The sequence below is a fragment of the Trachypithecus francoisi genome, unplaced genomic scaffold (genome assembly GCF_009764315.1).
Source record: "Trachypithecus francoisi isolate TF-2019V2 unplaced genomic scaffold, Tfra_2.0 Lachesis_group7, whole genome shotgun sequence".
Lineage (NCBI taxonomy): Eukaryota > Metazoa > Chordata > Mammalia > Primates > Cercopithecidae > Trachypithecus > Trachypithecus francoisi.
In genome coordinates, this window is record NW_022681472.1 from 16,776,943 (window position 1) to 16,792,096 (window position 15,154).

General features: G+C 40.6%; 1 protein-coding gene across 1 annotated transcript in view; it reads left to right on the forward strand.

Moving 5' to 3' along the window:
- The window catches only part of CLVS1 (clavesin 1), a 221,693-nt gene that overhangs the window by 181,546 nt on the left and 24,993 nt on the right, over positions 1-15,154 (forward strand). The window contains exons 4-5 of the mRNA XM_033203426.1: positions 3,062-3,172; positions 7,307-7,542. Of these exons, the coding sequence (XP_033059317.1) occupies positions 3,062-3,172; positions 7,307-7,542 (347 nt within the window). The remainder of the gene's footprint in view (positions 1-3,061; positions 3,173-7,306; positions 7,543-15,154) is intronic.

Sequence of the window (15,154 nt, forward strand, 5' to 3'; positions counted from 1 at the left end):
CCATATGGAGAAGGCTGCATCTCTGGCTGCAGGCAAATCAAGCAGGGCAGGACATTTAGTGTGAGCAGGAAATTAATCAGGAAAGACAAAAATCAAGCAAGACATTTAATGTGAACAAAGAATCAATCTTTACTGCTTTAAATGATTTTTTAAAAGTAGGGGTTATTTGTTACTATAACATTACATAACCCATCCTGAATAATAGAAAATAGTAAGAGTGTGTCTTTGGCAGTGGGATTATAAGGGCCTTTTCTTTTCTTTTTTCTTATCTTCTTGTATCTTCTAATTTTTCAAATAATGTTTTTATCTGATTTTACTTTTGTAGAATGTGTATAGTTTATGATAAGGAAACAAAATTAACTTAAACTGGGAGGCAGACACATTTTTATGATTCGAATTGTTTAAAATTTGAAATGACATTATATTTTTATTGACAAATGTATAAAAGTACAGGATTAATGCTATTTTCTTGAACTTAGAGTATGTTGGTGTATGTTCTTTCGTCTCCAAGAACACTGAAAGACAAAGTGTTACACTGTCATTGAACCAAGGCCTATGATCTTGAGATACAGTTGTTCTAGCCCCCTAAGAAATGCTCTTCCAGGAGAGTGGTAGGCCTCTTGGGGTTCTGGGAGACTTTTGTGTGACTGACAACTTCCCTTTTGTCTGCAGTTGACTGATGTAATCAGGCAGAGGCAACCAATAATGATGTGTTGACCATGAGAAGGGTGTTTGCTGATTTTGCCTTTCCTCACCTTCCCCTCTGCACAACACACACACACACACACACACACACACACAAGCACGGTTGGGCTCATTCAAGAAGACCCAGAACATCTGTACATTGCCTTTATCAGACAGGAGGGCCTTTCATGTGAATTGTATAGGAGGTACCTGAGTAAAAGTGATTCTGTTTCTACTCTGGTGCAAACTCAGAACTTCAAGACACAGGGTTCACATGTGTTTGTCTGCACATATTCACTGGATGACTTGAGTGAGATGAATAAAAGCCCATGCCTTCAATCTGGCAGAATCCTCAACCAGGGATAACGTAGAGAGTAATTACAGAGTCTCAGCACTATAATTTTCTTTCAACCTCCCCTGTCACAATCAGAAGATAGTTTTTGATGTCTTTGATGATTGAGGCTTCATAAACTAAAACTTAGAGTGTCTAGATATTTTTAAAAGGTTAATATTTTGCAACTTTGCCTACTCTCAATATTATTTAGAGTTTCCTTCCACTTTATTAACCTAGAACTATATAACACAATGGACCATCAATAGAAATAAACCTCTTATTGGTCCCACTAGAAAAGATAGTAAAGCCCTGGTTTTATAAGTAAGTGCTTTACTCTTATTCTTCTTCTATGACCCCTAAGAACCACATTTAGTAAATGAAATAATGAATTCTACTTCTGAATAAGAAGTTAAAAGGAGCCAAAAGATGTGATGATAGTGAATAGCACTTATTATAAAGGAAACACTTTTGGGAATAGTCTCTTTTTTTAAGGAATCATAAAACTTTCAGATCCTCAACTCTACCTAGAGGAAAAAAGACAACCTTATTAAGAATCTTTACATTTTTCAAATTAGTTTTGGAATAGCAAGTTAGTATAAATGATGTCTCTAGCCTTATACTTGTTAAGTTTTTGAAAATAAAAGAAACAAAACAAAATATATATACATATTCTGAAAGCAAAGACCTTTTACTGTTATTGTCCAGTTTAGCCTTCAAAATATTTAATTCCTTTCTACTCTAAAATGTCTAGGTAGAGGGAAAAATTATTTTTAAAGTTTTTCAAATGTCAAACCTTAAGTGCAGTTCCATGCACTCACATTGGAAACTAGGTCTTGGCATGGAAGATGCCTAGGGATCCTGTAGACTCAAAGGGTTCTGAAAAAATTTAATAACCTTTTTTCCTTGTTACTAAAAAAGACCCGGGTGAGGCATCTTATACACCCTCAGGGAACAGCTAGCTGCTGAACCATTTGCTCCACCAGCCAGACTCCCTCGGCTTTCATCTCATCTTGCTAACATTTTACAAAGATGTTTGTCGCAATGAAATTGATAGCAAACTTGACAATTCATACAGCATTTAGAGGTTCCTTCTTTTTTAATTCTATTAACTGAGATGAACTCAGTCTACTGAAGTCATTCATCGGGAGATCTCAGGACCTGGTCTTATAAGACTAGCTCAGACTGTCTGGCCATGGTCCCTTGTTCCACAGATCTAATTAGCACTGAGAGCAGCTTCCTAGCATCTAAAACATAAGCTGATCTGGGTTCTAATTCCCTGATCTGGATTCTAAATTTGGAATCATTTTTCTTAAATGCTCTTCCTTCCTATTATTTACGAAATGGGTTGATCTACAGAAAAGGGTGTTCATATTCCCTCAACTAGGAGAATCAACTAGCCCATTAATCAGCAAGTATCTTTTCCCTGGGACTCACTATGTGCCCCAGGGTGGACTGGAGCTAGTACTGCAATCTGTGAAAAAGTTGTTATAACCTTGTTAGAATTTGGTTGATTCCACAGAGCTCCATCTCCTAAGAGCCTTTGAAATCCTTTTGCAACTACTTCCTGCACAGCCAGCAGTCACTCACCCAGAAAGTACAGTTACTGTCATGATTAAGCTGGTGGAAAGGGTGGGAGCGGGAGAGTGGAAATGAGGGTAAAGAGAGAGATCTTGTGCTGAGAGCCTGGCAGACTTGGTTACCTAATGCAATGAAGAATTCAGATTCCCCCACTCTCCAGGCTGCACGAGCTTCTGTGCCACGTAGACAGTCATGTAATTGTGATTTGAAAAAGACAGGCTTGGAACCCATGCACAATTTTAAAGTTATGCATGGAGTCAAAGGGAGAGAAGGGAGGCAAGGGGAATAAAGACATCCTTAACAACTAGTGTGTTAAGTGAATGTGTTTTCTTCCTCTCCTTATCCTGAAGCTAGAGCTTCTACCAGGCAGGAAAAACAGGTTGTTCTTTGGGGCATTGGTCCCGTTGGTGCAGTCTAACAAAGGGTGCTGACTAATTGATGTGCATTTCTCTCTTTCTGCCCCAGGACAGCTTTCCTGCCCGCTTTGGAGGAGTCCACTTTGTCAACCAGCCCTGGTACATTCATGCCCTCTACACACTCATCAAGCCATTTCTTAAAGACAAGACCAGGAAACGGGTAATAAAAACAAATACATGATGTAAATTTTAAACAGAGAATGCCTGGGACAATTATGGTGCTTCTGTTTTCTCTCTCCCCTCCTCCCTCCTTTCCCCAGATTTTTTTCTCTCTCTCTTTCACTGTGGTTTTTCTACAGCCCCTAAACATTTGAGCCTCAGCTGCAGCTTGCAAATGGTCTGGGTTTAATTAATAATTCAGTAGAACTGGGTTATTTTCGGAGTCCCAGTGACAAACCAAAAGAAACTTTGAAGGCATGCAAATATCAGATGCCCATTTTACTGTAAATTCTTATGGGAGATAAGAATTATGGGTCCAACAGCTTTCTTGTTCATAAAATATTTTAGTAGCTAGCATTTTGTTCTGCAAACATATGAGTGTTATGAAGAATGATTACAATTTTTCTTCCCTTCCATGGCTTTGGGTGATAACTGCTAACTCCATCACCTGTAAGGCTGGAAAAGCATTCTTCTTTGGAAATAACAATGCTCGTATGAGGAAGGCTTTTACAGTCTTAATTATATCAGTTGATAACACTTGGGAAGCCAGTTTTTTCCATCAATCAGAGTTGGGCTTTTTCATGGCATTTTGATGAGCAGAGTAATTGAACATTCCTTAACCACTCTGAATCTCAATTTTCTCATTTATAAATTGGGGAAATTAACACCCACATCACAGAGTTGTCGGGGAAATCTAATGGGACAGCTTATGAAAACATGTATCGTGATGCAGTTGGTACCTCATGAGACTTGGTGACTTTTATTTATCTTTATGATTTAGCTCTCTTTTCTTTTTTCCCCAATGTTATTGGGTATAATTGACAACTAAAAATTGGATATATTTAAGGTGTTCAATGTGATGTTATTATATACCTATGCATTGTGAAATGATGACCACAATCAAGCTATTAACACATCTATCACCTCCTATAGTTATGATTTGTGTGTATGTGTGTATGTGTGTGTGTGGTGAGAACACTTAAGATCTACTCTCTCAGCCAATTTCAAATAAACAATACACTATTATTGCTATTACAGTTTCCATACTGTATATTAGGTCTCCAGAATCTATTCTCATCCTGTATAACTGAAACTTTGTCCTCTTTGTCCAATACCTCTCCATTTCTCCCTACTCTCAGCTCCTGGCAACCACCCTTCTGCTCTATACTTCTATGATTTCAACTCATTTAGATTCCACATGTAAGTGTGATCATGCAGTATTTGTTTTTCTATGTCTGGCTTGTTTTTGTTAACATAATGTGCTTTAGGTTCATCCACGTTGTTGAAAATGACAGGATTTCATTCTTCTTTAAGGCTGCATAGTATTCCACTGGGTATATATCCATTCATCTGTTAATGGACACTTAGGTTGTACCCATATCTTGGCTATTATGAATAATGCTACAGTCTTATCTTTGAGACTCTCTGATTTCAGCTACCTCCTGGGTCAGGAACACCATTCCTCATGGGAACCTGACTAGGGTAATCCTACAGCACCTTCTGACACCCAAGGTACCTGACACTGGGGAAGAGCTCTGAGTATTCAGGAGTGACTGATAAGTGAGGGATTCCTCGCCATCTCCCACACTCTGCTGGGTTTCTAACTCCTGGACCTCAGATGCTTCCAGGTCTTAGAGAGCATTGCAGTGGGGTAGGGCAGGGGTAATTTCCCTGTTCTTAAACAAGTTTGAAACTAGGAATTAGAACTTACTGGAATAAGGAGGCAGAAAAGTTTTAAAACCCATCTGGGGCTCAGGACAGTGGTAAGAACAGAGAAGTGTTCTAGGACTGTTCTCAACATGGCTTCAGGCTTTCCAGCAACTTATTCTTCTATTCAGGTTGGAACCAGAGAGAATTCCTCCCATGGTGGACACTTGCTGCCATGCCATAGGAGGGCATTTTTGGAGCTTTGGGCACAGGATAGATTCTAACAGGTAGAGGGTCCAGCCACCTACTTCTGCGTTCCTCCATTCCACAAGACCCCAAGAAGGGAGGGTCACTTTTAATAGCACTCCTTGTCTTCCAAAAACTGGACATGTTGGGTGGAAGGGTGCAAATGTTTTCTCTAAACACCAGAGCTGATACTTTGCTCCAGCACGTTTCATATACAGCACCCTCTGAAAAGTTTTATAAAAGCCAGAAAAGTGACTTTCTTCGAAAGAAATAATTCTTATTAAAATTCGGTCATACTCAATGCAATATCAGAAATTTTGATGTTTTGATATGCTTTCTGAAGTGCTCCAGTAGTCTTCTGGAGAATTAGCACTACTTGTCCCCTTCATCTTTAAATGATGTCATTACATCATAAGTTAAAATCAATACAATAGAACAAGGTAGCAAGTGTTTATTATTGAGGTCCTCTATTTAAGTATTTTAAAAATCACTCACACATACACACACACACACACACACACACACATATATATATATATATTTTTTTTTTTTTCCCGAGACAGAGTCTTGTTCTGTTGCCCAGGCTGGCATGCAGTGGTGTGATCTCAGCTCACTGCAACCTCCACCACCTGGGTTCAAGCGATTCTCCTTCCCCAGCCTCCCGACCAGCTGGGATTACAGGCGTGTGCCACCATGCCCAGCTAAATTTGTATTTTTTGTAGAGACGGGGTTTCACCATATTGGCCAGGCTGGTCTCGAACTCTTGACCTCGGGTGATCTGCCCGCCTCAACCTCTCAAAGTGCTGGGATTACAGACATGAGCCACTGCACCTGACCCACGTTTATATTTCATCATGGTTATACTGTATGTGTATGTGCATGCATGTGTATGTACTTGATGATCCTATACTTGGGTGTACCTTATGTGTTACACATAATGCCTTCATGCCTGCCACATGAAGAAGTGTGGGAACTGACATCAGTGCATAGATGCACTTTAAGTCACCTTTCAGAGTCAACTCCTAAATTGCAGTCAATGCTAATTATCTATTCATGGCTCATTCACTTTGTGGATTTATCTGGAAATAATTGTAATTTGGAGGTGTGGATTCTCTCCTGGTTGACCAATTTTTATCACTATCTGTTGTATGTTCAGAAGATGCAAACTTGTTTGGACTTTAGTCCCCAATCCAGACAAAAATGGAAATTGCTGCAAAAATATCTCACAATAAATTCTCAGGCTGTGGTTTTTGATTCCATTAAATAAGAATCAATTTTCTTCTACCTTGTGCCCACATCACCCTAGGAGCTAAGAAGCATTTTATTTTTTTTTTTATTTTTATTTTTTTTTTTTTTGAGGCAGAGTCTTGCTCTGTCGCCCAGGCTGGAGTGCAGTGGCCAGATCTCAGCTCACTGCAAGCTCCGCCTCCCGGGTTCCCGCCATTCTCCTGCCTCATCCTCCCAAGTAACTGGGACTACAGGCGCCCGCCACTCGCCCGGCTAGTTTTTTGTATTTTTAGTAGAGACGGGGTTTCACTGTGTTCGCCAGGATGGTCTTGATCTCCTGACCTTGTGATCTGCCCGTCTCGGCCTCCCAAAGTGCTGGGATTACAGGCTTGAGCCACCGCGCCCGGCCTAAGAAGCATTTTAAAGGAGTACGAAAATACCAACTTTTTCTCTAGATACTTTCCCCCTGTGGGAAAAATAAAAATAAAATAAACAGAAGTCAGCAGTCAGCAGATACTGAAGAATTAATTGGAAGGTGGTTGGAAAGAAGCAGAATAGGCAACTATAACCAGGATGAGTTAGGAAGAAGCTGCAACTTTGTCTAGGCCGGGGAACGGGGGAAGGATCTGGAGGACTGGGTGAGAGCACACAGATGGGAGAACACAGCAGTCTGGAGATCCAGCAATAGCTGGGGTTTCAGGTGGTCTGCACCATCACTCCTTTTACCAACAGGGATAATTAGGACATGACTATATGTATAAATTTGGCCCACGGCCAAGTAACACTCAATCTGTTCATAAACTTCATTTTTAATGACTATTAATTCAGCCTCTTTTCTAAGCAATACATTAACATTTTATGAAGACTAAGCTGCAGTCACAAAATCAATGCCTCTTTAAGCACCATGATCACCAGCAGTGCATCCAATTTGTCATTGCTAAATTGTGTATTAGATGAAATCCTTGGTTGTATATTTTGGATTTTGTATTGCTAATTACTTTTTTTTTCTTTACAGATTTTCCTGCATGGAAACAATTTAAACAGCCTTCACCAGCTAATACATCCTGAATTTTTGCCCTCTGAGTTTGGAGGAACTCTTCCTCCTTATGACATGGGAACTTGGGCCCGGACGTTACTCGGTCCTGACTACAGCGATGAAAATGACTATACTCACACATCCTATAATGCAATGCACGTGAAGCATACATCCTCAAATCTGGAGAGAGAATGCTCACCCAAGCTGATGAAAAGGTAAGGCCTGGGTTATCAGAGTCCCCCGAGTCAGAGGTCAAGGGAATTTTTTATTTGGACCTACTGTGAATTATTAATTAAAGACCTTTATGGGCACAGAACTTGAATAAAACAAATTGCAATGCATTCTCAGCTGATTTCACTAAAACTGAAAACAAATGGGGCTTGGCTGGTTCAGAAATATAGTTGTCCCAATTGTATCAAAGGAATAGTTAAAGGCTAGGACCTCATTCATGCCACAATTATAGCCCTGGTCTTTAGGGAGTTTGTTAATACACACAGAATAAAATGTTGCATCTTTGAGATACACTAGATGGAAAAACAAACTGCTAGAAAGTGTTCCTATCATTCATTTATTTGGAACCATTTATTGAACATTTACTTGGCTGCAGCACCAATTAGGGACCGGGGGCACAAATGAAAATAAGATGTCAAAAGAACAGAGAAGTGTGCCTCAGGGAATCTTCCAAGTAAGACTTTTGCAGCGTTTTTGTAAAGCAGGTGACATTCAGTCTGAGCTCTGGAGACCAGCAACCCAGGCTTGGGAAATGGCATATAGCAATCCAGCAGAGGGGACAGACGGAGGCATATAGGCATTAGAATGATGGAATAATCTGGTGCGGTATAAAGCAGTGCAAGTGTGGGAGATGGGACTGGACATGAAATAAAGCTCCAAAAACAGTTGGATCCAGGTGGTGAAGACCATTGCATACTATAGTCAATGGAGTGCCATGAAAGAGAGATTAAAAAAAAAAATGATAAGTGAGTATTTTCTCATTATAAAAATTAAAACCTGATTTTTAAAAAGAATGTATTTTATTTTTCCATAAGTTATTGGGGTACAGGTGGTATTTAGTTACATGGGTGAGTTCTTTAGTGGTGATTTGTGAGATCCTCGTGCACCCATCACCCGAGCAGTATACACTGCACCATATATGTTGTCTTTTATCCCTCACCCTCCTCCTACTTTTCCCCTCAGTCCCCAAAGTCCATTGCATTATTCTTATACCTTTGCATCCTCATAGCTTAGCTCACTTATCGGTGAGAACATACGATGTAAAACCTGACTTTTAAGACTAAAATCCCCTTCAGCCACTATTTTCAATCTCAGTCTCAATTCCATTCCCTCCCAAATGGTAACCACTGTAGAGGTGGGCCCTTATAATTCTGCTTTCCGTACATCACATGCATCTATACACACCCATAAAAAACATCTAACGTGTAATTTCTAGGGCTGCTGTAATAAAGTACTACAGACTGGGTGGTTTAAACAACAGAAATTAATTTTCTTACAGTTCTGGAGGTTGAAAGGGCAAGATCAAGGTGTTGGCAAGGCTGGTTTCTCCTGAGGCCTCTCTCCTTGGCTTGCACATGGCTGCCTTCTCCATGTGTCCTTACATGGTTTTCCTTCTGTGTGTGTCTGCCTCTGTCCTAACCTCCTTTCCTTAGAAGGACACCAGTCATATTGAATTATGGCCAACCCATAGAACCTCATTTTGCCTTAATTGCTTCTTTAAAAGTCCTATGTCCAAATACAATCATATTCTGAGGTACTTCAACATATGAAATTGGAGATAAGGGAGACTTCAGCCCATAGCATATTCTTATGTAACATTTTTCCATGTCAGTATATTTAGACATATGAAGAGACTTGAAAATATTTGTGGAAAAATAAAATTAAAAGATAAAAATTCAAAATATAAACTTATATGGCTCAAGGACATCAGTTCATGTATGTGTGTATATATATTAAGTATATATACAAACACCTTATTTTTCAGCCTAAGTTCCATCAAGTTCAAGACACTTTTGTGAGTAACAATACCAACCATTTAGTTTATCCCTAAATAACTGGGAGTCCTAGGAACTTAGCCATGTCAAAGTGGTCTTTTTCACATTAGATGAACAAAAATGGATGCCCTTGAAATATTATTAAGATTAGAAAACAAAAAGAAGTCAGAAGGAGCCAAGTCAGGACTGAAAGGTAGTTGCCTAATAATTTCCTATTGAAATTCTCATAAACTTGCCCATGTTTGATGAGAGAAATGAGCAGGAACATTGTCATGGTGCAGAAGACCTCTCTGGGAAAGATTTCCAAGGAATTTTTCAGCTAAAGCTTTGGCTAACTTTCTCAAAACACTCTCATGATAAACAGATATTATTGTTCTTTGGCCCTTCAGAAAGTCAACAAGCAAAATGCTTGGACCAACCCAAAAAACTGTTGCCAAGACCTTTGCTCTTGACTGGCCCACTTTTACTTTGATGAGGGCACTGCCACCTCTTGGTAACCATTTTGCTTTGCTTTGCTTTGTCTTCAGGATTGCACTGGTAAAACCGTGTTTCATCTCCTATTACAATTCTTCAAAGAAATGCTTCCGAATCTTGATCCCACATGTTTAAAATTTCCATTGAAAGCTCTGCTCTTGTCTGTTCCTGATTTGAGCACAATGGTTTTGGCACTCAAGTGGAAAGTTTGTTCAGCTTTAGTTTTGCAATCAGAATTGTGTAAGCTGAACCAGTTGAGTTGTCTGTGGTGTTGGTATTTTTAGTAGAGACGGGGTTTCACCGTGTTAGCCAGGATGGTCTCGATCTCCTGACCTCGTGATCCGCCCGTCTCGGCCTCCCAAAGTGCTGGGATTACAGGCTTGAGCCACCGCACCCGGCCTGAAATGTAGTTCTTAAGTAGTAAGATGTGAAAGTCAAAATTACTCCTTGATCCATGGACTGCAGAATGGATGTTGTGTTGAGCATGGAAACCACCTTCATCTCCTTGTACATTTCCACCAGAGCTCTTGGGTAACCAGGAGCACTGTCAATAAGTGGTAATATTTTGAAAGGGATCTTTTTTTCTGAGCAATAGGTCTCATCAGTAGACTTAAAATACTCTCTAAACCATGCTATAAACAGATATACTGTCATTCAAGCTTCATTGTTCTACTTATAATGCACAGGCAGAGTAGATTTAACATAATTCTTAAGGGCCCTAGGACGCTTAGAGTGGTAAATGAGCATTGGCTTCAACCTAAAGTCACCAGCTGCATTAGTCCCTAACAAGAGAGTCAGTCCAGACTTTGAGGCTTTGAATCCAGGCTTTGACTCTCCATTCTAGCTATGAAAGTCCTAGATGGAAGAAGTCTATTCTTCCAATAGAAGGTTGTTTTGTCATTGAAAATCTGTTGTTTAGTGTAGCCACCTTCATCAATGATCTTTCCTAGATCTTCTGGATAGCTTGCTTCAGCTTCTATATCATCACTTGCTGCTTTACTTTGCACTTTTATGTTGTGGGGACAATTTCTTTCCTTAAGCCTCATGAACCAACCTCTGCTAGCTTCCAATTTTTCTTCTATGGCTTCCTCACCTCTCTCAACCTTCATGAAATTGAAGAGAGTTAGGATCTTGCTCTGAATTAGGCTTTGGCTTAAGGAAATGTTGTGGCTGGTTTGATCATCTACTCAGACCACTAAAACTTTCTCCATACCAGCAATAAGGTTTTAGCATTTGTGTGTTCACTGAAGTAGCACTTTTAATGCACCTTTGCATTCACAACTTGGTTAACTGTTTCATGCAGGAGGCCTAGCTTTCAGACTTTCTGAGCTTTCAGTGTGCCTTCCTCCCCAAGCTTAATCATGTCTAGCTTTTGGTTTAAAATGAGACATGCAACTCTTCCCTTCACTTAAACACTTAGAAGCCATTGTAAGGTTATTAATTAACCTAGTTGCAATACTGTTTTGTCTCAAGGAATAGAGAGGCCCAAGGAGAAGGAGAGAGATGAGGGAACATTTGATCTGTGAAGCAGTCGGAACACACACACCATTTACCAATTAAGTGTATTGTCTTATATGAGCATGTTTCATGGTACCCCCCAAACAATTACAATAGTAACATCACAGACTTTTTTTTATTTATCACAGATCACTATAGTAGATATAATAATAATAAAAAAGTTTGGGCTGGGTGCAGTGGCTCAAGCCTGTGATCCTACCACTTTGGGAGACCGAGGCAGGTGAATTGTCTGAGCTCACGAGTTCAAAATCATCCTGGGCAACATAGTGAAACCCCGTCTCTACTAAAAAAAAAAATTAGCCAGGTGTTGTGGTGGGTGCCTATAGTCCTAGCTACTCAGGAGGCTGAAGTAGGAGAATTGCTTGAACCGGGAGGTGGAGGTTGTAGCGATGAGTCAAGATCGCGCCACTGACTGCACCCCAGCCTAGGCAACAAAGCGAAACTCCGTCTCTGGAAAAAAAAAGAAAAAAAAGTTTGAAACATTGTGAGAATTACCAAAATGTAATACAGAGACACAAAGTGAGTGCATGCTATTGGAAAAATGGTGCCAATAGACTTGCTGAATGCAGCATTACCACAAGCCTTCACAGTGTACAAAGTACAATATCTGCAAAGGGCAATAAAGTGAAGCACAGTAAAACAAAGTATGTCTATATGAGAATGAATTAATGTTGAATGAATAATATTATCTCCAAAACCCATCCTTGGTACACTTGTCTAATTGCTTCAAAACTGATTAGTTGGCTCTCAGATAGAAAGAGTCAATTCCTCCGCGCTGCCCCTTTCTTTAACAAGGCTCTCATGGATGCTACTTATAGAATCTTACATCCTGGTAGGAAAGAGAAAATGTGCCCCAAATAACTATATTGTAGAATGTGAGACGCACTGCAAAGGAGGAGCAAGAGGCTGCTACAGTGTTCCAAGGAAGCATCACTAATTTTGTCCAGGAAAACTCTCAGAGAAGCCTCCATGTGGAAGGTCTGGCTGACCCAGGGTTTGGAGGAGTATTGCATTTCAGTACATATGGAGCCAAAATTCAAGACTAGCTAGCAGGAGAAGCTAGCAAGTGTGCACACATTTCATTTTCCCCACCATGTCCACAAGGATGTCCTGCCCACTGCTGCTGCCCTTTGTGATGACTTCTTGAATGCTTGCCTGGATATTTCAGGCAGTGGCAGGATGGGCAGAGACTGGACAGGAGGGATCAACCCTGCTGTTGGCGTATATCTTCTGTCAAGCACCTCACTGATGAGGAACAGAGCAGCCAGTATTCATTGTGTCTTTTTGACCCCTCAGAACCCACACGGATGTGGGCAAATTGGGAACAGAATTGGAAGAGACCTTACAGGTCATCTCTTCCAGTCTCTCACCTGATAGAGAGGTCTGTTCTCCAGCACAGACTGTCAGCTGGCCTCAGTTTGCACCATCCGGAGACAGGTAGGCAGCTTTCTGGGCAGCGTGTTCCCTGTGGTGTTGTGTTGTTAGAAAACACCTCCTTATTCTGAGTGAGATGACATAGGTCTGCCCTCTGAACAGCACTGTAATCTCTAGTAGGTTCACATCATCTATTTTCGTAACCCCGTTACCTGCCCCCCGTAGTTTCCAACATGCTTCATGTTCATTTGGAGTCAAGTGGGCTTTGTGCACTGCCCTTGGGACCCAATCACTTTTTGTAATGTGGCTTTTGGGCATAGATGGCCACTGTGTTCCAAAGCACTCTCGACCCATGCTTTCTGGTATCCATGTAGGGTAAAAGCCAAGACTCCCAGAACTCTCAGTGAATGAGTGGTTCTAATGAGCTCTTGTTTTTTTTCTTTGGATAATTGTAGCTCAACCCTTAAGTAGAAAAAACAAAATAATGATTGGTTTAGCTGAAAATTCCTCTAAATGAATTATTTCAATATTGTTCTGCTATTTAATACAATAATGCCATGGTGGGCTTTTGAGGTGTGTGGCATTCTCTGCTCTGGTACTAAATGACCCTGAGTTTTATATTTTTAACTTTTTATTCTTGTTTTTTCTTTTTGGTGGTGGTGTTTGAGACAGAGTCTCGCTCTGTTGCCAGGCTGGAGTACAGTGGTAAGATCTCGGCTCACTGCAACCTCTGACTCCCAGGTTCAACTGATTCTCCTGCCTCAGCCTCCCAAGTAGCTGGGACTACAGGTGTGCACTACCAAGCCCCGCTAATTTTTTTGTATTTTTAGTAGAGACAGGGTTTCACCATGTTGGCCAGGATGGTCTTGATCTCTTGACCCTCGTGATCCACCCTCCACAGCCTCCCAAAGTGCTGGGATTACAGGCGGGAGTCACCATGCCTGACCGTATTCCTGTTTCTTATTTTATTTTTCAGAAGTCCACTTCTTTGCTCCCACATCACCAGCTGTTTTCTGTTCCTCGGAGTATATGTGTGAAGCACCACATTTTCTCCTAATTTACTCCTTGAATATGTTTTAGGCTTGGATAATAGGTAACCCAACATTAAAACTGTCCAACAAAGAATAGTAAATAAGCTTTGTATTAGTTATGATTATTTTCACTGCAAGAAAGAAGAAAACCCAAATGAACTGCTTTAAACAATGAGAAAAATGCATTATTTCACAAGAGACATTTTTAAGGCAGGTGGCTGCAGGAGTGTTATTCTAGGGGCTCAGTAGTGGCCACAAGAACCAGGTTCTCTCTACTGTGTCCAGCACAACTGGAGACTTCTCAGGCAGCGGCTGATTTCTGACTCTCACAGGTCAACCAGTCACAGGAGATCACAATGCCTAAATGAAAGGAGCTTTTGTTGGAGAAAAAGGAAGAAAGAAAGGCTTAGAGTTGGAAACCAACAATCCTGCTACACACAGGTTTATTCAGGGGTGCAGGCCAGAAATTTCTGCCAGGAAATTTCTGCATGATTTTTTAGTTAGCATGTAGAGTGTGTGACCTTTAATTGTTAGGCCATATTAAGCAATTACTTTCTGGTTCTCACCTTTATTGCTGATAAAGTAATTAAAATGGCTATAGATATTATTATTATTGTTTTATTATTTTTTTTTGAGACAGATTTTTGCCCTTGTTGCCCAGGCTGGAGTGCAGTGGCACGATCTCGGCTTACTGCAACCTCCACCTCCCAGGTTCAGGCGATTCTGCTGCCTCAGCCTCCTGAGTAGCTGGGATTACAGGCGCCTGCCACCACGCCCAGCTAAGTTTTTGTATTTTTAGTAGAGATGGGATTTCACCATGTTGGCCAAGCTGGTCTCGAACTCCTGATCTCAGGTGATCTACCCGCCTTGGTCTCCTAAAGTGCTGGGATTACAGGTGTGAGCCACTGTGCCTGGCCTATAGATATTATTTAAAAGGCACGTGTGCACACACAGAAACACTATCTTGATGTAACTACTGGTGAAGGATGAGCCACTTTAGGAGAGGTCTTCAAATACATGTATCTGTATCTATACACACAGATATACGTGTGTATATATATGTAATTTTTAAAAGATTACTGGTGATACACCTCATGTAAATTTTGTCCTGTGATTTTGATTGAGGGTAAGAAACTTGAGTCATTCCCTGGAGTTGAAGCCATCGAAATGCAGATTGATCCAAAGGTAGAGAGTTCTGGGGACAGTGTTCATTAGATGCAACACGCAGAAGGAAAAGTGATGACAGGTGCCCTTGCAGCAGGTTAGAGTCACAGTTGCTCTCAGACGCGTCCTTTCATTTGTTTTGTTTATTCTTAGTCGGTCCTGACGGTGCCTATTAACAATGGACTTGATGATCTCAAGGAAACAAAGAGCATCTTTCCTGGTATTTCTTGGCAAATAAAAAAGGGAGGACTCTGAAAAGC